Source organism: Lolium perenne, chromosome 6 (assembly GCF_019359855.2).
Source record: "Lolium perenne isolate Kyuss_39 chromosome 6, Kyuss_2.0, whole genome shotgun sequence".
In the NCBI taxonomy this organism is placed as follows: Eukaryota; Viridiplantae; Streptophyta; class Magnoliopsida; order Poales; family Poaceae; genus Lolium; species Lolium perenne.
This window is the reverse complement of record NC_067249.2, coordinates 177,043,220-177,065,823: the sequence shown is the minus strand read 5'-3', so window position 1 is coordinate 177,065,823 and position 22,604 is coordinate 177,043,220. Positions and strand designations below refer to the sequence as shown.

General features: G+C 44.1%; 1 protein-coding gene across 1 annotated transcript in view; it reads right to left on the bottom strand.

Annotated features, from left to right (window-relative positions):
• Positions 1-2,623: 2,623 nt before the first annotated feature.
• The window catches only part of LOC127306865 (ubiquitin carboxyl-terminal hydrolase 3), a 35,404-nt gene continuing 15,423 nt past the window's right edge, over positions 2,624-22,604 (bottom strand). Inside the window, exons 2-10 of the mRNA XM_051337567.2 lie at positions 7,000-7,091; positions 6,761-6,892; positions 6,622-6,675; positions 4,961-5,066; positions 3,942-4,000; positions 3,779-3,853; positions 3,474-3,522; positions 3,302-3,378; positions 2,624-2,995 (exon numbers count right to left, since the gene is read on the bottom strand). Of these exons, the coding sequence (XP_051193527.1) occupies positions 2,912-2,995; positions 3,302-3,378; positions 3,474-3,522; positions 3,779-3,853; positions 3,942-4,000; positions 4,961-5,066; positions 6,622-6,675; positions 6,761-6,892; positions 7,000-7,050 (687 nt within the window). The 5' untranslated portion in view covers positions 7,051-7,091 and the 3' untranslated portion in view covers positions 2,624-2,911. The remainder of the gene's footprint in view (positions 2,996-3,301; positions 3,379-3,473; positions 3,523-3,778; positions 3,854-3,941; positions 4,001-4,960; positions 5,067-6,621; positions 6,676-6,760; positions 6,893-6,999; positions 7,092-22,604) is intronic.

The following is a 22,604-nucleotide window of genomic DNA, read 5'->3' as shown; positions in this document are numbered from 1 at the left end:
TTTAGTAAGTTGATCAATTTGAGTTTGAACCATATGAAAATGTTTAACAAGCATCTTAACATCATTGGAGGTTCTCTCCACAATATCATGCAATTCACTAATAGCTTGAGAATTTTTCATTAAATGATTCTCTACTCTCATATTCAAATTATCTTGCTTAACAACATAATTATCAAATTCATCTAAACATTGATCAGGAGGTTTTGAGTAAGGAATATCTCCTTTATCAAAGCGTTGAAGAGAATGTACCTCAATCATGGATGAAGGGGGGGTTATCTTACATAAATCTTCTATGGGAGGTAAATTCTTCACATCTTCAGATTTAATACCTTTCTCTTTAAGAGATTTCTTGGCTTCCCTCATATCTGTCGAGACGCCATCTGTCACCGTTTAGCCGGAGGCTAGAGGCAGGGAGTAGCTGCGGACGTCGGTGAGGCACCGGAACCTCGCGAAGGTAGCGGTCGGGCAGGAGGAGTACTTCGGCAAGGTCAGCGTCACAGGTGATGCGGTCTCGAGCCTCCTCGAAGCCAGCAACCCTGACTACAACGGTAACCCGAGCCACCCTATTCACTCTCTTGCACTTAGGGCATCTCCAATGGGCGACGCAAATGGACGCGGACCACGCGGTCGAAAAACGCGCCTGCACCCAGGTCCAACGGCCCGATGCATAGTGTGTGTGCTGTCCGCGGAGACGCAAACGCAGCCCAAATTTGCGCCACGGACGCGTCTCGGCGGATGCTGCAAGGTTGCACCGCGTGACCGCTCGCTTCTCCCACAGGCCCGCCTAGCAGTGGGCGCGAAGCCTGTTTCGAGCGCATCGCTTCGGCGGTCGTCGTTTCCTTCGCCATCAATGGCAGCCTCGTCTTCTGCAAGCGCACCAGTCCTGGCGGACGGCAGCTGGACTTCTGCGCCGCCATCAATGGCATCGTGTCCGGCATACGACTGGCCTTTAAAAGGCGACTTGCATCGTCATGGCATCACACACACCACCGACACCTCCGCTCCCACCCTTCACCATCGCGCGTTGTCGCATCGCCATGGGGAAGAAGAAGCACGACTCTGAGGCGTCCGGCAGCAACGTGAAGAAGGATCTTTGGCCGAATAGGGCACCGCACCCCATTGATCTGGTGTGGCTCATGCACAACAACTGGACGTCATGCCACCGCTGGGAGGCGTCCCTACCTGTCTGGCGGTGGCTGGCGGCTCAGCTTCCTACATGTGCATGTCCCGCTGGTGCCTCTTCGCGAGCCGTAGAGGACCGCCGAGATCCGGCGTAGGCGGCAGTACCTGTTGGCGGATCTCCGCGCCGATCCCGCCTTCGTCGTGGACTCCAATCAATAGCACACCTGGCGCGAGACCGAGGAGGATCTGAGGATGAAGGCGGGCTTCCTCGGCGACCAAGACTTCCCGTTTGACCAGTCTCCGCCGCTTGCGCACCCGCCTCCTCGTCGAACACGACAGCCGTCGGCTCCTACTTCGGCTCCCCAGGACAACGACAACGACGCGTTGGCCTACCACAACGAGGAGGCCAAGGATATCTCACACGATTTCATCGGCTGGGTCTTCCACGAGTGGCAGACGGCCATGACGGAGGCCAGAAGTTCGAGGTGCCGGTGACGATGGCCGACGACGAGATCGCGAGGCCCAGCGTCCTTGTGTCGGAGGTGTACCAACCGGTGCATCCGCCACAGCCCCGGTACCCCACCGACATCATGGCGGCAGGCCTCACGGAGGATGAGGCCTTCCCCCGGGCGGCTGCAGAACTCGGCCCCGCACCCGCCTCCACCTCCACCTCCATCGTTTAACCCGTGGGTTCCGCCACCTCCACCACCGGCGACACCGGCGTATATTTCACCGACTGCCAATTACTTTTTTTAAACAGGGGCAAATGTTTTGCTCCAGTCTATCAATTAAGCGTTTGACAAGATAGTCTGAACAATGCGAGCGATATAAGGGATTACTCTCCGGTCATTATTTCACTCAAACGCTTAGCACCCACTATAAACCACAACCGGGCTTTCTTTTTAATACAATCCAAGGCTACGGATGAAGGCGCATGCTTGTTGTGGAACACCCAAGCGTTTCTTTTGTTCCAAATTTTCCAAGTGATGAGCCGTCATCATTCTCCACCAATTGTCGACTGAGAGGTCCGTCTATTGGGTTGGTTTGATATCGGGGATGCCCAACCAAATGTTGATAGATTGCCAAAGTCGAATGATGTAGCAACAATGGATGAAAAGGTGGCAAACCGACTATGTAGTTTGCTTGCAAAGGGAGCATACGCCACAATTTGGTCACCCTCTCTTTTGTCACCGTCCAATTCTATTTTGCGCAAAAAGCCAAGAAAAGAATTTAACTTGGAGGTGCCCAAGCTTTCCACACTTGTTTTATGCAAGATGAAAAGGGTGGATCCAAAGGGTGGTCGGAATTTGAAATTTGAATGAAATGAGGATAAAATCAAGGCTACTGAGGAGGGACTTTTTATGTGACCTGCTTGGTTTTATGGCATAATTATTAACCATGCTGTGCATATTTGCCCTGAAATGTTACTACAGCTTGATTCAATCATTTTGCGTCTGAAGTTGCCCTCTGTTTGCTAGGAACAATAAATGACAAAGGAACGTCTAGAAGTGCACTTTTAACTCTTTCACTCCAGTAGCTAAGACTCCATTCTGAATTCCATACAAAAGATGTAAAGACGCAGACAGTAGTTCTATCTAGATTGCTAGGAGGAGAAAGTATATCAAACAACATTGCAGGTCATAGGATCTGAACTTTGTGCAAAGAACACAGTTTTACTTTAAGGCAACCAACTACACCCCTCTCTTTCCTTCAGAGTACGTAGACTATCAGGCATCAGACCATGGAACAGGAAAAGATAAAACCTATCCATTCCACTTACATCACCGGTTCACTGTTTTGAAAGGGCCATGACATTGAAGTTCATTGAGTCAGGGTTCTGCGCAATTCTGGCTTTGATGACTTTAGCAGCATCCTGAGAACAGATTTAAGAAGATTGCAATGTTATTATAGGAAAAAACAGATATGAACTAAACCAAAATTCAGAAACTATAACCGTTCTGAATGCAAGGCATCTGAAAAGACGGAGAAATTTTGACACCAAGCTCAACATGAAAAGGTTGTACCCATGTGCATATATGGTTAAACATCTATCCACAAAAGAGACAACACTGACAAACTATTTGACAAAAACAATCGGCTAATACGACAATAGATTGCACAGTAACATATAAGCAATGTTTTACATCCAAAGTCGAAAGATGGGAACAATATGTTTGACCTGCAGCAATGTATCAGGTGATGAAGGGCCATGAGATATTGGTTTCGATTTTCGTCCATCAAGCTCATAAAGTTCACCTGTTGCATGCCAAAGAAGATTGCATGATTAGTTTGCCAATGGATTACTACTATAAGTTGGATTTAGCATTTAAATGTGCCATTACGATACCTACCATCAACACAAGAGAAACATACAAAATGTTCATTCACATCAACATTTGCCTGCACAAGGAAGACAATTAATATGAGAGGCACATCCCCACCTCAACTTTATGGAGGATATCACTTGTATTGCCATATTTCCTATTTTCCACTATTTTGGACAAAGCCTGGATCCATTTAGAATTCTTACGCACAACTGAAGTGTCAAGAAGTATGGTATGGGAGTGGTTACATCATAGTGTAATTAGTTATTCCTCAAAAGGGTGATTTTATTGGGTAGTGGACATATCAAGAAGTATGGCATGGGAGTGGTTACATCAGTGTCACCAGCAGAAGCAGCAATTGAATGAGCACCCTCCATCTCATCATCCTCCTCTAGAAAGGCGGCACGCTAAAGGTAGCAAACATGTTGTACATAAGGTTAATAAAATAGGTCATTATGGGAAACATCGATGAATTTCAATATTCCATATACTAACCTGGACTGGATCCATATCAGCTGTTTGTTTATAAAACCTATCAAAATAAGATCCCTCAACTGCAAAGGAGAGAATAAAGTCAGAACTAATAAAAAGTTAAGTGATATGTTTGTGTCTAAGCCTGTTAAATAGGTTAGACATTCAGGGAAAAAGTGAGGGTAAATACAATACTAAATCGATAGAGCACTGGAGCAACTGTGTAGCAACAAAAAGCATATACTAACATATGTGTATAATGTGCTAGAGACAGATCAGGGTATGACCTATTAAGTTGGCCGTCAACAAAAGAGCATGTGAAATAGCGATAATACACAATACTAAGCATTTCCATATTTTTCTTTTACATTTTCTGATCATCTAATCTCATTTCTCAAGAGCCACTTTCACTCGATCCCATAGAACTTTTTGTTTATTTTAGTAGGAGTTGCAAAATGGTGATACTTTGCAAGTTTGAAGTGTATAAACCAAGGACAACTTATTTATACTAGAGTGAAGTGCATCATAGGCCCATCAACTATTTCAAGGATCTCACATAGGTCCTGGAACTCTGAAAATCGTCGTCCAAGTCCCAGAAGTGCACTTTCATCCAGGTCCAATTCTGCCCCAACACCATTAACCATTACAAATTTACAACACAGTAATTTGGACTTGGATGACTCACCAATTGCATTTTGCATGACCTAAAGGACAATTTTTCAAAGTTCCAGGGCTTACTTTAGACACTCGAAATAGTTTAGGAACCTATATGATGCACTTCACTCATTATATTATTATGATCAAACCAGGTTGTGACTATGTGAACAATAGACATGGATGCTTGCTGTTTATTGTTGGGAATACTTCAGGAAAAATGGATAACTGAAAAAGCATAACTTGATTAAATTATAATGTCTGCTAAATTACTACTACCTGTCAGCTTTAATTCTGTACCACAGAGAATAGTTTCAGACATAATAACTTGACAGTAACACATAGACTGCAGCGCAATTATAAAAATCATCAAAAGTCGCAATAATTACCCAGATTGATATTGGATGCAGCATTCCCTATTGCATGAATAACGCCAACTGTTCCACAAGCGTTGCCAACAGTCTGTTTTGTGAAGTACACACTCTTGCTTAAATCCTACATGCCAAGTCATTATATTAGAAAGGTAAATGATATCTGCATAAACTAACCTGGTAAAAAAAAATCCAACAAAACAGATCTACATATTTGAACATATGCTCAAGTAGATAACCAATGACCAACAAACTGATATGCAGTTTAACATTTGCTTGAATGAAGTAAAAGATAATTTTGATCTATCCAATATATACTGGAACACTCAATGTCTCAAGGAAATTGAAATATAGGGAAGCCCCTACAAACAAAAATCAAGGGTGAAAAATGTATGCTGAACCAGACACTGAAAAATGTAACATATTAAAGGTATCATAAGAAGGCTCCTAGTGACATGAAATATAATTGGCGGAATAAAATATGACGTGTTTGTTCTCCATAATAGCCATAAAAAGTCATAAGTAACAGATTACAATGTATACAGTCAGCATAGTATAATTGCACTCCAAGCATTTATAGTTCGACCAGTGACAGAAACTAAGCACAAATCCATTCTAATCACTAAATTAGGCCACTTACAGAATAGCACATATTATTACAGATGTCTTAATATACCTGAAGCACATTCCAAGTTCCAAGCAAAGCATGCGAAAGATGTAATAAAAAAGAAGCATCGTGGCCACAGATAATTTGCTAGGACTAAACAGTGGTGAGTAACTACTCTAAAGAAGATTTGAAACAAATGCTATTGGATAAAAAAAAAAGTTAAGATCAAGGTTGCACCAGAAAATGGTAACGTGACCAGATTTGTGTTTTATTAAGACAAGGATATGGATGTGAGTTATGGTGTAAAAGAAAACATTACTGGCAACCATGACAAGTGAAATGGTATCTTCTCACTGGGCATGGCAGAAGTATATTGCCAATTGGTGTGTGCATCAGAGTGAACCATCCAAAAACGCGATAAAGTAAGCCTATACGTTCAGTACACTTCATGTGTACGGTTGTACTACATTCAGATACTAGCAATTGCGATGGAGCAACAGCAAGGACTGTGGGTTGAGCGAAAGATCCCAATTCCACAAGGCAGAAATTTCATAAATGCTAACTTTGTTTTGTAAAATAAAACAATATCACAAAAAACTAACAACTTTTGGACATTTTGTACAACACTACAAGATACAGGAAGACGTCATTGATGCGTTGTGATGCAGTTGTGTAACACGACAATTCACTTCAAATATTACAACAACATCAAAGCCTTTTTCCCAAGCAAGTTGGGGTAGGCAATGCACTACAAATATTAGCACCCGAAAATCCAGACTCTGTCCCAAATAGCAATGGATCTATATTAAACCCATAGAGATAAATAATCCAAAAAAAAAAAAACAGAGTTCCTGCTTTCTGCGCTCAAAATCCAGTTAACAAAACAGAGACCACCTAGAAACTGGAATGGTGTGCTAGGGCACTGGTAATAACATCTCCCCTACCTAGTACAGCGCACCGTCCACCAGGCTAAGCTAGAAAGGATCACAACGTAGCTAAAGCATTCAGTCGAACACAACAGATGCGCTAAACAGGTAGGGAAAGCAAGCAAAGCATGACACCACAACCGTACCTTGCCCCCTGCCGTGGAGGTGGTAGAAGCGTCGTATTCCTCCACCTTGTCATCCTGCTCGCCCGAGAAATCAACAAAACTCAGCATCACCGTTCTTCACGGCACACGATCAAAGAGGGATCAGGAGTAATTTAATTACCTGGGAGGTGAGCGGGTAGAGGAAGATGACGGCGAGCACGGGCTGGGGCACCATGGCGAGCAGGTCGTCGTCGAGGCCGTAGACGTCGCAGAACTGCACCTCCCCCTCGGTGACTCCCAGCCCCCACATGAACTGCAACGGCGGCGGCGGCGGTCGGTTAGAGCGCGCCCGGAACGGGAGGAAGGAAGCGGAACCCTAGAGCCGGGTGGGGAGAGGCGGGGTGGGTAGGTGGTGGTCACCTGGTTCATGACGTCGGGGTTGGCCTCGAGCGGGATCCATCGCTTCCCCATCTTCTCTCTTCTCGGCTTGCGGAGGAAGAAGATGGCGGAGGAGAGGGGAGAAGCAATAGCCAATTGGGTACGGGTGTGGCGTTTTGTGTGCGCTGCGCGGTGGCGTTCTCCCTACGCTCGCATGCGGCGCACGAACTAGAAAGCCCACCGACCTGACCAGGCGTCCGCGTCTGGTTGGTCAAATTTCTCGGCTTTGATCCGAAAAAAAATTCGGATAAATTTTGGATGATTTCAACCAAAACAACCTTTTCTAAAACAAAATTTTGATGCACTAGGTAGAAGGAAACATCAGAGCATCTCCAGCCGCGTCCCCCAAAGGGGTTTGGGGCGCGCCGGACAAAAAATGAGTTTCAGCCGCGTCCCCCAAAGCCCATTTTTGTCCGGCGCGGCCCGATACGGTGTCCGGCGCCCCGAGCCCGTCCCCATCCCACAGGGGACGCACCGGGGACGCCGGACACAACGAAAAGCGAGGCGAGCCGACGCGGGCCCGACACGTCAGCGGCTCAGTGAAAAATCGTCTCCCATTCCCGCCAAATCCCGCCCCTCCCGCCATATCGCGCCTATCCCGCCGCGCATTTCTGACCTCCCAACACATATCCCGCCGCCGATTCAGTTCTCCTATCTCGCCGATTTGTTTCTCCCTCCCGCCGTCCACTCGTCGCCGCAACCCTCTCCCGCCGTCCACCCGCCGCCGCTACCCTTTCCCCATTCCATGGCGCCGCCGATAGCCCCCAAAAAGATGGCCAAGAAAGCGGCCAAGAAGCCGCCGGGCAATGCGACTCAAGGGGCGAAAGCGCCGTTCGCGAAGCCGCGGAAGGCACCGGCTCCGAAGAAGAAGCCGGAAGGATGGACCGACGATCAATGGCAGCAAGACTATCTGCGCCGGAAGCTATCGACGGCGGAGCGAAAAGGACGGAGGGCGGCGGAGCAGGAGAAGAAGGCTGTGGCGGTGCGCCAGCACCAGCACATAATGGCCGGGTGTCTCGCCGCCACCAACGCGAGCCCATATAGTACGAACGTGCCGGTGTACGTTCCGGGAGTGTTCTCTCCGTCGTCCTCCGCCTTCTACAACGACGGCCCCTCCGGCACTCCCGGGTGCGTGACGCCTAACCTGTCGCCCCACTACCAGGATGCGCTGCCGCATGGCGGCTTCAACCCCAACAACCTCTACTCCCCGGCGTACGAGCAGCGCGAGCCAGGACCCGGTGCGGACGGCGACCCTTTCAGTGGCCGCAGGGGGCCGTGATGCGTGTGGTTGACACGTCCGTTGGGAACCCTGATGTCTACGGGAGCTTCTATTCTTGTAGACAGTGTTGGGCCTCCAAGAGCAGAGGTTTGTAGAACAGCAGCAAGTTTCCCTTAAGTGGATCACCCAAGGTTTATCGATCTCAGGGAGGAAGAGGTCAAAGATATCCCTCTCATGCAACCCTGCAACCACAAAGTAAGAAGTCTCTTGTGTCCCCAACACACCTAATAGGTGCACTAGTTCGGCGAAGAGATAGTGAAATACAGGTGGTATGAATAAGCAGTAGCAACGGCACCAGAAAAGTGCTTTGCCCAGGACAGTAAACAAGCAGTAGTAACGCAGCAGTAGTAACGCAAGAAACAAGAACAAACGGAGATTCGATGCTTGGAAGCAAGGCCCAGGGATCCTACTTTCACTAGTGGACACTCTCAACATTGATCACATAACAGAATAGATAAATGCATGCTCTACACCCTCTTGTTGGATGATGAACACCATTGCGTAGGATTACACGAACCCTCAATGCCGGAGTTAACAAGCTCCACAATATTCAATGTTCATATTTAAATAACCTTAGAGTGCAAGATAGATCAACACGACTAAACCAAGTACTAACATAGCATGCACACTACTACCATCACACTATGAAAGGAGGAATAGATCACATCAATACCATCATAGTAATAGTTAACTTCATAATCTACAAGAGATCACAATCATAGCATAAACCAAGTACTTCATGATGCACACACTGCCAACATTACATCATGGAGGAGGAATAGACTACTTTAATAACATCACTAGAGTAGCACATAGATGAATTGTGATACAAAACTCATATGAATCTCAATCATGTAAAGCAGCTCATGAGATCATTGTATTGAGGTACATGGGAGAGAGATTAACCACATAGCTACCGGTACAGCCCTTAGCCTTGATGGAGAACTACTCCCTCCTCATGGGAGACAGCAGCGGTGATGAAGATGGCGGCGGAGATGGCAGCGGTGTCGATGGAGAAGCCTTCCGGGGGCACTTCCCCGTCCCGGCGCGTGCCGGAACAGAGAGTCCTGTCCCCCAGATCTTGGCTTCGCGATGGCGGCGGCTCTGGAAGGTTTCTCGTACCGTGGCTTTTTCGTCTCGAGGTTTTAGGTCGAGGGCCCTTAAATAGGCGAAGAGGCGGCGTCAGAAGGTCAACGGGGCGACGACACTATAGGGGGCGCGACCCCCCCTTGGCCGCGCCGGCCTATGGTCTGGTGGGTCTGTGCCCCCCCTCTGGTGGTTCTCGTGTGTTCTGGATGCTTCCGGGCAAAATAGGAACCTGGGCGTTGATTTCGTCCAATTCCGAGAATATTTCTTTACTAGGATTTCTGAAACCAAAAACAGCAGAAAAAAGAATCGGCACTTCGGCATCTTGTTAATAGGTTAGTTCCAGAAAATGCACGAATATGACATAAAGTGTGCATAAAACATGTAGATATCATCAATAATGTGGCATGGAACATAAGAAATTATCGATACGTCGGAGACGTATCAGCATCCCCAAGCTTAGTTTCTGCTCGTCCCGAGCAGGTAAACGATAAACAAAGATAATTTCTGGAGTGACATGCCATCATAACCTTGATCATACTATTTGTAAAGCATATGTAGTGAATGCAGCGATCAAAACAATGTAAATGACATGAGTAAACAAGTGAATCATATAGCAAAGACTTTTCATGAATATTACTTCAAGACAAGCATCAATGAGTCTTGCATAAGAGTTAACTCATAAAGCAATAATTCAAAGTAAAAGCATTGAAGCAACACATAGGAAGATTAAGTTTCAGCGGTTGCTTTCAACTTATAACATGTATATCTCATGAATATTGTCAATGCAAAGCAATATAACAAATGCAATATGCAAATATGTAGGAATCAATGCACAGTTCACACAAGTGTTTGCTTCTTGAGGTGGAGAGAAATAGGTGAACTGACTCAACAATGAAAGTAAAAAAATGGTCCTTCAAAGAGGAAAGCATCGATTGCTATATTTGTGCTAGAGCTTTGATTTTGAAAACATGAAACAATTTTGTCAACGGTAGTAATAAAGCATATGTATCATGTAAATTATATCTTACAAGTTGCAAGCCTCGTGCATAGTATACTAATAGTGTCTGCACCTTGTCCTAATTAGCTTGGACTACCGGATCATCGCAATACACATGTTTTAACCAAGTGTCACAAAGGGGTACCTCCATGCCGCCTGTACAAAGGTCTAAGGAGAAAGCTCGCATTTTGGATTTCTCGCTTTTGATTATTCTCAACTTAGACATCCATACCGGGACAACATAGACAACAGATAATGGACTCCTCTTTTATGCATAAGCATGTAACAACAATTAATAATTTTCTCATATGAGATTGAGGATATATGTCCAAAACTGAAACTTCCACCATGAATCATGGCTTTAGTTAGCGGCCCAATGTTCTTCTCTAACAATATGCACGCTCTAACCATAAGGTGGTAGATCGCTCTTACTTCAGACAAGACGAACATGCATAGCAACTCACATGAAATTCAACAAAGGGTAGTTGATGGCGTCCCCAGGAACATGGTTATCGCACAACAAGCAACTTAATAAGAGATAAAGTGCATAAGTACATATTCAATACCACAATAGTTTTTAAGCTATTTGTCCCATGAGCTATATATTGTAAAGGTGAAGAATGGAAATTTAAAGGTAGCACTCAAGCAATTTACTTTGAAATGGCGGAGAAATACCATGTAGTAGGTAGGTATGGTGGACACAAATGGCATAGTGGTTGGCTCAAGTATTTTGGATGCATGAGAAGTATTCCCTCTCGATACAAGGTTTAGGCTAGCAAGGCTATTTGAAACAAACACAAGGATGAAGCGGTGCAGCAAAACTCACATAAAAGACATATTGAAAACATTATAAGACTCTACACCGTCTTCCTTGTTGTTCAAACTCAATACTAGAAATTATCTAGACTCTAGAGAGACCAAATATGCAAACCAAATTTTAGCATGCTCTATGTATTTCTTCATTAATGGGTGCAAAGCATATGATGCAAGAGCTTAAACATGAGCACAACAATTGCCAAGTATCACATTACCCAAGACATTTATAGCAATTACTACATGTATCATTTTCCAATTCCAACCATATAACAATTTAACGAAGAAGAAACTTCGCCATGAATACTATGAGTAGAAACTAAGGACATACTTGTCCATATGCAACAGCGGAGCGTGTCTCTCTCCCACACAAGCATGTATTTATTCAGAGAATGAAAATAACAAAACGAAAATAAAAGCACACAGACGCTCCAAGTAAAGTACATAAGATGTGACCGTATAAAAATATAGTTTCAAGAGAAGAAACCTGATAAATTGTCGATGAAGAAGGGGATGCCTTGGGCATCCCCAAGCTTAGACGCTTGAGTCTTCTTGATATATGCAGGGGTGAACCACCGGGGCATCCCCAAGCTTAGAGCTTTCACTCTTCTTGATCATAGTATATCATCCTCCTCTCTTGACCCTTGAAAACTTCCTTCACACCAAACTCGAAACAAACTCATTAGAGGGTTAGTGCATAATCAAAAATTCATATGTTCAGAGGTGACACAATCATTCTTAACACTTCTGGACATTGCCCAAAGCTACTGGAATTTAATGGAACAAATAAATCCATCCCACATAGCAAAAGAGGCAATGCGAAATAAAAGGCAGAATCTGTCAAAACAGAACAGTCCGTAAAGACGAATTTTAAAATGGCACCAGACTTGCTCAGATGAAAATGCTCAAATTGAATGAAAGTTGCGTACATATCTGAGGATCACTCACGTAAATTGGCATAATTTTCTGAGTAACCTACAGAGAATTAGGCCCAGATTCGTGACAGCAAGAAATCTGTTTCTGCGCAGTAATCCAAATCTAGTATTGACTTTACTATCAAAGACTTTACTTGGCACAACAAAACACAAAACTAAGATAAGGAGAGGTTGCTACAGTAGTAACAACTTCCAAGACACAAATATAAAAAAAAATTACTGTAGCAAAATAAACACATGGGTTATCTTCCAAGAAGTTCTTTCTTTATAGCCGTTAAGATGGGCTTAGCAGTTTTAATGATGCACTCGCAAGAAATAGTATTTTAAGCAAAAGAGAGCATCAAGAGGTAAATTCAAAACACATTTAAGCCTAACATACTTCCTATGCATAGGAATCTTGTAAATAAACAAGTTCATGAAGAGCAAAGTAACAAGCATAAGAAGATAAAACCCGTGTAACTTCAAAAATTTCAGCATATAGAGAGGTGTTTTAGTAACATGAAAATTTCTACAACCATATTTTCCTCTCTCATAATAACTTTCAGTAGCAACATGAGCAAACTCAACAATATAACTATCACATAAATCATTCTTATCATGAGTCTCATGCATAAAATTATTACTCTCCACATAGGCATAATCAATTTTATTAGTTGTAGTGGGAGCAAATTCAACAAAGTAGCTATCATTATTATTCTCATCATCAAATATAGGAGGCATATTGTAATCATAATCAAATTTATCCTCCATAACAGGCGGTACTAAAAGACTACTATCATTATAATCATCATAAATAGGAGGCAAAGTATCGTCAAAGTAAATTTTCTCCTCAATGCTTGGGGGACTAAAAATATCATGCTCATCAAAGCCAGCTTCCCCAAGCTTAGAATTTTCAATATCATTAGCAACAATGGTGTTCAAAGCGTTCGTACTAATACGTTCCATAGGTTTTTTAATTTTCGCATCAAACCATCCATGTCTTAAATCAGGAAATAGAATAAGAAGCTCACTGTTGTCCATTATGCCAAACTAGTGTAAACAAGAAACAAAAAGATGCAATTGCAGGATCTAAAGGAGATAGCTTCGAGCACTCACACACCGGCAACAGTGCTAGGAAATAGCTTAGTAGTCGGAGGATGTGAATACCTTTTACCTTACCTCCCCGGCAACGGCGCCAGAAAATAGCTTGATGTCTACGGGAGCTTCTATTCTTGTAGACAGTGTTGGGCCTCCAAGAGCAGAGGTTTGTAGAACAGCAGCAAGTTTCCCTTAAGTGGATCACCCAAGGTTTATCGATCTCATGGAGGAAGAGGTCAAAGATATCCCTCTCATGCAACCCTGCAACCACAAAGCAAGAAGTCTCTTGTGTCCCCAACACACCTAATAGGTGCACTAGTTCGGCGAAGAGATAGTGAAATACAGGTGGTATGAATAAGCAGTAGCAACGGCACCAGAAAAGTGCTTTGCCCAGGACAGTAAACAAGCAGTAGTAACGCAGCAGTAGTAACGCAGTAAAACAGTAAACAAACGGAGATTCGATGCTTGGAAGCAAGACCCAGGGATCCTACTTTCACTAGTGGACACTCTCAACATTGATCACATAACAGAATAGATAAATGCATACTCTAGTTGGATGATGAACACCATTGCGTAGGATTACACGAACCCTCAATGCCGGAGTTAACAAGCTCCACAATATTCAATGTTCATATTTAAATAACCTTAGAGTGCAAGATAGATCAACACGACTAAACCAAGTACTAACATAGCATGCACACTACTACCATCACACTATGAAAGGAGGAATAGATCACATCAATACCATCATAGTAATAGTTAACTTCATAATCTACAAGAGATCACAATCATAGCATAAACCAAGTACTTCATGATGCACACACTGCCAACATTACATCATGGAGGAGGAATAGACTACTTTAATAACATCACTAGAGTAGCACATAGATGAATTGTGATACAAAACTCATATGAATCTCAATCATGTAAAGCAGCTCATGAGATCATTGTATTGAGGTACATGGGAGAGAGATTAACCACATAGCTACCGGTACAGCCCTTAGCCTTGATGGAGAACTACTCCCTCCTCATGGGAGACAGCAGCGGTGATGAAGATGGCGGTGGAGATGGCAGCGGTGTCGATGGAGAAGCCTTCCGGGGGCACTTCCCCGTCCCGGCGGCATGCCGGAACAGAGAGTCCTGTCCCCCAGATCTTGGCTTCGCGATGGCGGCGGCTCTGGAAGGTTTCTCGTACCGTGGCTTTTTCGTCTCGAGGTTTTAGGTCGAGGGCCCTTAAATAGGCGAAGAGGCGGCGTCAGAAGGTCAACGGGGCGACGACACTATAGGGGGCGCGACCCCCCCTTGGCCGCGCCGGCCTATGGTCTGGTGGGTCTGTGCCCCCCCTCTGGTGGTTCTCGTGTGTTCTGGATGCTTCCGGGCAAAATAGGAACCTGGGCGTTGATTTCGTCCAATTCCGAGAATATTTCTTTACTAGGATTTCTGAAACCAAAAACAGCAGAAAACAAAGAATCGGCACTTCGGCATCTTGTTAATAGGTTAGTTCCAGAAAATGCACGAATATGACATAAAGTGTGCATAAAACATGTAGATATCATCAATAATGTGGCATGGAACATAAGAAATTATCGATACGTCGGAGACGTATCAAACCCCAAGAGGAAGGTGTGATGCGCACAGCGGCAAGTTTCCCTCAGTAAGAAACCAAGGTTTAATCGAACCAGTAGGAGTCAAGAAGCACGTTGAAGGTTGATGGCGGTGGGATGTAGTGCGGCGCAACACCAGAGATTCCGGCGCCAACGTGGAACCTGCACAACACAACCAAAGTACTTTGCCCCAACGAAACAGTGAGGTTGTCAATCTCACCGGCTTGCTGTAACAAAGGATTAGATGTATAGTGTGGATGATGATTGTTTGCAGAAAACAGTAGAACAAGTATTGCAGTAGATTGTATTTCAGTATAGAGAATTGGACCGGAGTCCACAGTTCACTAGAGGTGTCTCTCCCATAAGATAAACAGCATGTTGGGTGAACAAATTACAGTTGGGCAATTGACAAATAAAGAGGGCATGACCATGCACATACATATTATGATGAGTATAGTGAGATTTAATTGGGCATTACGACAAAGTACATAGACCGCTATCCAGCATGCATCTATGCCTAAAAAGTCCACCTTCAGGTTATCATCCGAACCCCTTCCAGTATTAAGTTGCTAACAACAGACAATTGCATTAAGTATTGCGCGTAATGTAATCAGTAACTACATCCTTGAACATAGCACCAATGTTTTATCCCTAGTGGCAACATCACATCCATAATCTTAGAGGTTTCTGTCACTCCCCAGATTCACGGAGACATGAACCCACTATCGAGCATAAATACTCCCTCTTGGAGTTACAAGCATCTACTTGGCCAGAGCATCGACTAGTAACGGAGAGCATGCAAGATCATAAACAACACATAGACATAACTTTCATAATCAACATAACAAGTATTCTCTATTCATCGGATCCCAACAAACGCAACATATAGAATTACAGATAGATGATCTTGATCATGTTATGCAGCTCACAAGATCCGACAATGAAGCACAATGGGGAGAAGACAACCATCTAGCTACTGCTATGGACCCATAGTCCAGGGGTAGACTACTCACACATCACTCCGGAGGCGACCATGGCGGCGTAGAGTCCTCCGGGAGATGAATCCCCTCTCTCCCAGGGTGTGCGGAGGCGATCTCTGAATCCCCGAGATGGGATTGGCGGCGGCGACGTCTCGCAAGGTTTTCCGTATCGTGGCTCTCTTGCGGGGTTTCGCGACGGAGGCTTTAAGTAGGCAGAAGGGCAGGTCAGGAGGCGGCACGAGGGGCCCACACCATAGGGCCGCGCGGCCAGGGCAGGGGCCGCGCCGTCCTAGGGTTTGGCCACCTCGTGGCCCCACTTCGTCTCCTCTTCGGTCTTCTGGAAGCTTCGTGGCAAAATAGGACCCTGGGCGTTGATTTCGTCCAATTCCGAGAATATTTCGTTACTAGGATTTCTGAAACCAAAAACAGAAAACAAAGAATCGGCACTTCGGCATCTTGTTAATAGGTTAGTTCCGAGAAAATGCACGAATATGACATAAAGTGTGCATAAAACATGTAGATAACATCAATAATGTGGCATGGAACATAAGAAATTATCGATACGTCGGAGGCGTATCAGCATCCCCAAGCTTAGTTCTCGCTCGTCCCGAGCGAGGTAAAACGATAACACGTATAATTTACGGAGTGACATGCCATCATAACCTTGATCATACTATTTGTAAAGCATATGTAGTGAATGCAGCGATCAAAACAATGTATATGACATGAGTAAACAAGTGAATCATAAAGCAAAGACTTTTCATGAATAGTACTTCAAGACAAGCATCAATAAGTCTTGCATAAGAGTTAACTCATAAAGCAATAATTCATAGTAAAAGCATTGAAGCAACACAAAGGAAGATTAAGTTTCAGCGGTTGCTTTCAACTTGTAACATGTATATCTCATGGATATTGTCAACATAGAGTAATATAATAAGTGCAATATGCAAGTATGTAGGAATCAATGCACAGTTCACACAAGTGTTTGCTTCTTGAGGTGGAGAGAAATAGGTGAACTGACTCAACAATGAAAGTAAAAGAATGGTCCTCCATAGAGGAAAAGCATCGATTGCTATATTTGTGCTAGAGCTTTGATTTTGAAAACATGAAACAATTTTGTCAACGGTAGTAATAAAGCATATGTATCATGTAAATTATATCTTACAAGTTGCAAGCCTCATGCATAGTATACTAATAGTGCCCGCACCTTGTCCTAATTAGCTTGGACTACGGATCATCGCAATGCACATGTTTTAACCAAGTGTCACAAAGGGGTACCTCTATGCCGCTTTGTACAAAGGTCTAAGGAGAAAGCTCGCATTGGATTTCTCGCTATTGATTATTCTCAACTTAGACATCCATACCGGGACAACATAGACAACAGATAATGGACTCCTCTTTTATGCATAAGCATGTGGCAACAATTAATAATTTTCTCATATGAGATTGAGGATATATGTCCAAAACTGAAACTTCCACCATGGATCATGGCTTTAGTTAGCGGCACAATGTTCTTCTCTAACAATATGCATGCTTAACCATAAGGTGGTAGATCTCTCTTACTTCAGACAAGACGAACATGCATAGCAACTCACATGAAATTCAACAAAGAGTAGTTGATGGCGTCCCCAGTGAACATGGTTATCGCACAACAAGCAACTTAATAAGAGATAAAGTGCATAAGTACATATTCAATACCACAATAGTTTTTAAGCTATTTGTCCCATGAGCTATATATTGCAAAGGTGAATGATGGAATTTTAAAGGTAGCACTCAAGCAATTTACTTTGGAATGGCGGAGAAATACCATGTAGTAGGTAGGTATGGTGGACACAAATGGCATAGTGGTTGGCTCAAGGATTTTGGATGCATGAGAAGTATTCCCTCTCGATACAAGGTTTAGGCTAGCAAGGTTATTTGAAACAAACACAAGGATGAACCGGTGCAGCAAAACTCACATAAAAGACATATTGTAAACATTATAAGAATCTACACCGTCTTCCTTGTTGTTCAAACTCAATACTAGAAATTATCTAGACCTTAGAGAGACCAAATATGCAAACCAAATTTTAGCATGCTCTATGTATTTCTTCATTAATGGGTGCAAAGCATATGATGCAAGAGCTTAAACATGAGCACAACAATTGCCAAGTATCACATTACCCAAGACATTTATAGCAATTACTACATGTATCATTTTCCAATTCCAACCATATAACAATTTAACGAAGAAGAAACTTCGCCATGAATACTATGAGTAGAGCCTAAGGACATACTTGTCCATATGCTACAGCGGAGCGTGTCTCTCTCCCATACAATGAATGCTAGGATCCATTTTATTCAAACAAAACAAAAAACAAAAACAAACCGACGCTCCAAGAAAAGCACATAAGATGTGATGGAATAAAAATATAGTTTCAGGGGAGGAACCTGATAATGTTGTCGATGAAGAAGGGATGCCTTGGGCATCCCCAAGCTTAGACGCTTGAGTCTTCTTAGAATATGCAGGGGTGAACCACCGGGGCATCCCCAAGCTTAGAGCTTTCACTCTCCTTGATCATGTTGCATCATACTCCTCTCTTGATCCTTGAAAACTTCCTCCACACCAAACTTAGAACAACTCATTAGAGGGTTAGTGCACAATAAAAATTAACATGTTCAGAGGTGACATAATCATTCTTAACACTTCTGGACATTGCATAAAGCTACTGGACATTAATGGATCAAAGAAATTCATCCAACATAGCAAAAGAGGCAATGCGAAATAAAAGACAGAATCTGTCAAAACAGAACAGTTCGTATTGACGAATTTTATCGATGCACCAGACTTGCTCAAATGAAAATGCTCAAATTGAATGAAAGTTGCGTACATATCTGAGGATTACTCACGTAATTTGGCATAATTTTCTGAGTTACCTACAGAGAAAACAGCCCAGATTCGTGACAGCAAAGAAATCTGTTTCTGCGCAGTAATCCAAATCTAGTATGAACTTTTCTATCAACGACTTTACTTGGCACAACAAAACACTAAACTAAGATAAGGAGAGGTTGCTACAGTAGTAAACAACTTCCAAGACACAAAATAAAAACAAAGTACTGTAGTAAAAACATGGGTTGTCTCCCAAGAAGTTCTTTCTTTATAGCCATTAAGATGGGCTCAGCAGTTTTAATGATGCACTCGCAAGAAATAGTATTTGAAGCAAAAGAGAGCATCAAGAGGCAAATTCAAAACACATTTAAGCCTAACATGCTTCCTATGAAAAGGAATCTTGTAAATAAACAAGTTCATGAAGAGCAAAGTAACAAGCATAGGAAGATAAAACAAGTGTAGCTTCAAAAATTTCAGCATATAGAGAGGCATTTTAGTAACATGAAAATTTCTACAACCATATTTTCCTCTCTCATAATAACTTTCAGTAGTATCATGAGCAAACTCAATAATATAACTATCACTTAAAGCATTCTTATCATGAGTCTCATGCATAAAATTATTACTCTCCACATAAGCATAATCAATTTTATTAGTTGTAGTGGGAGCAAATTCAACAAAGTGGCTATCATCATATATAGGAGGCATATTGTAATCATAAAAGAAAATTTTCTCCTCAATGCTTGGGGGACTAAAAAGATCATGCTCATCAAAGCCAGCTTCCCCAAGCTTAGAATTTTCCATAGCATTAGCAACAATGGTGTTCAAAGCATTCATAGTAATAACATTCCCATTAGCATGCATATAAAGTTCCATGGGTTTTTTAATTCTCTCTTCAAACACATCATGTCCTAATTCAAGATAAAGTTCATAAAGATCTCTCATATTTTTGTTGTTTTCCATTATGCTTAACTAGTGAAATAAAAACATGCATGATATTAAGTAAAGTAAAACAAGTAACTAATTTTTTTGTGTTTTTAATATGGAGATTGCAAACAAGACAGTAAATAAAACTAGCAACTAATTTTTTTGTGTTTTGATTTAGTGCAGCAAACAAAGTAGTAAATAAAACTAAGAAAGACAAAAACAAAGTAAAGAGATTGGGAAGTGGAGACTCCCCTTGCAGCGTGTCTTGATCTCCCCGGCAACGGCGCCAGAAATTTGCTTGATGCGTGTGGTTGACACGTCCGTTGGGAACCCCAAGAGGAAGGTGTGATACGCACAGCGGCAAGTTTCCCTCAGTAAGAAACCAAGGTTTAATCGAACCAGTAGGAGTCAAGAAGCACGTTGAAGGTTGATGGCGGCGGGATGTAGTGCGGCGCAACACCAGAGATTCCGGCGCCAACGTGGAACCTGCACAACACAACCAAAGTACTTTGCCCCAACGAAACAGTGAGGTTGTCAATCTCACCGGCTTGCTGTAACAAAGGATTAGATGTATAGTGTGGATGATGATTGTTTGCAGAAAATAGTAGAACAAGTATTGCAGTAGATTGTATTTCAGTATAGAGAATTGGACCGGGGTCCACAGTTCACTAGAGGTGTCTCTCCCATAAGATAAACAGCATGTTGGGTGAATAAATTACAGTTGGGCAATTGACAAATAAAGAGGGCATGACCATGCACATACATATTATGATGAGTATAGTGAGATTTAATTGGGCATTACGACAAAGTACATAGACCGCTATCCAGCATGCATCTATGCCTAAAAAGTCCACCTTCAGGTTATCATCCGAACCCCCTCCAGTATTAAGTTGCTAACAACAGACAATTGCATTAAGTATTGCGCGTAATGTAATCAGTAACTACATCCTTGAACATAGCACCAATGTTTTATCCCTAGTGGCAACAGCACATCCATAATCTTAGAGGTTTCTGTCACTCCCCAGATTCACGGAGACATGAACCCACTATCGAGCATAAATACTCCCTCTTGGAGTTACAAGCATCTACTTGGCCAGAGCATCTACTAGTAACGGAGAGCATGCAAGATCATAAACAACATATAGACATAACTTTGATAATCAACATAACAAGTATTCTCTATTCATCGGATCCCAACAAACGCAACATATAGAATTACAGATAGATGATCTTGATCATGTTATGCAGCTCACAAGATCCGACAATGAAGCACAATGGGGAGAAGACAACCATCTAGCTACTGCTATGGACCCATAGTCCAGGGGTAGACTACTCACACATCACTCCGGAGGCGACCATGGCGGCGTAGAGTCCTCCGGGAGATGAATCCCCTCTCCGGCAGGGTGCCGGAGGCGATCTCCTGAATCCCCCGAGATGGGATTGGCGGCGGCGGCGTCTCAGTAAGGTTTTCCGTATCGTGGCTCTCGGTACTGGGGGTTTCGCGACGGAGGCTTTAAGTAGGCGGAAGGGCATGTCAGGAGGCGGCACGAGGGGCCCACACCATAGGGCCGCGCGGCCAGGGCAGGGGCCGCGCCGCCCTAGGGTTTGGCCACCTCGTGGCCCCACTTCGTCTCCTCTTCGGTCTTCTGGAAGCTTCGTGGCAAAATAGGACCCTGGGCGTTGATTTCGTCCAATTCCGAGAATATTTCGTTACTAGGATTTCTGAAACCAAAAACAGCAGAAAACAACAACTGGCACTTCGGCATCTTGTTAATAGGTTAGTTCCAGAAAATGCACGAATATGACATAAAGTGTGCATAAAACATGTAGATAACATCAATAATGTGGCATGGAACATAAGAAATTATCGATACGTCGGAGGTGTATCAGGCCGCTCGAATTCGAGGGCGCCGGTGCGGAGGGTGCTGAGGAAGAGGGCGGGAGTGAGGGCGAGGAGGACGATGAAGAGGAGGACGTGGACGACGACGAGGACGACGAAGAGGAGGACGTGGACGATGAGGTGGGTGCCGGCGATGATGATCTCGTGGAGGTAGACGCGGACGGCGTGAAGAAGAAAAAGAAGAAGAAGGCGTCGGGCACACGATGCCCCAAGTGGACGGTTTTGAAGGACGCCATTGATCTGGACGCGCCGCTGGCAACGTCGGCAGGGCGTCCTACTGGCAACAAGGCTGCCAAGGCCGCCTTGGCCGACGCCCCGTCGTCTGAGAAGACGCAGGCGTCGATCACGAAATGCCTCGCGGACGTCTCCTCGACCTTTCTCTCCCGCGACAAAAAGACCGACGAAAGGTGGACGGAGCTGCTCAAGAGACAAGAGGAGAAGTTGGAGTAGAAGAAACGCAGGGACGACATGTCCCTGCTGAGAGCGTCGACAGAGGGAATGTCTCCGTGGACGCGGGCGGCGCACAACTTCTTCAAAGGCCAGATCCTCGACGACATCGAAGCCAAAATGGCGGCGGCCGACGCGGCGGCCCAGGAAGCGGCAGCAACCGCGGAGCAAGAGCCGGCTGACGCGTCTTCGACTACTACACCATCATCGGCCTATGCGACGGCGGCGGAGCAGACAGAGCATGCACAGCACCAGGCAGATCGCGATGAGGTCGTCGTGATCGACGGGCCTGCGTCGACTCAGGATACGTCGCCGACGACCAACCCCTTCTTCTAATTTAGCATGCACTATGGTATGTAATATGATCGCGCGCCTAGTACTCTGATCGCGACGATTCGGCGGGAACGATCTCTTTTGAATGCATCAATTTGAATTCCTGATTGGGGCGGCGTTTGGGGGACGCGGCTGGGGAGCGACGTCCCCCAAAGACGGCACGAACAAAACACGTCCCCCAAACGCTCAATCCGGCGCGGTTTGGGGGACGCGGCTAGAGATGCTCTCATGTAGAACAAGATGATGGACAATTGGGCCCGTAACTGTAAAAAGATGCCCTGATCAAAGGCAAAATTACGACCAAGAATGTTGATCTCAGATTTTTTTGTGTGGCTAA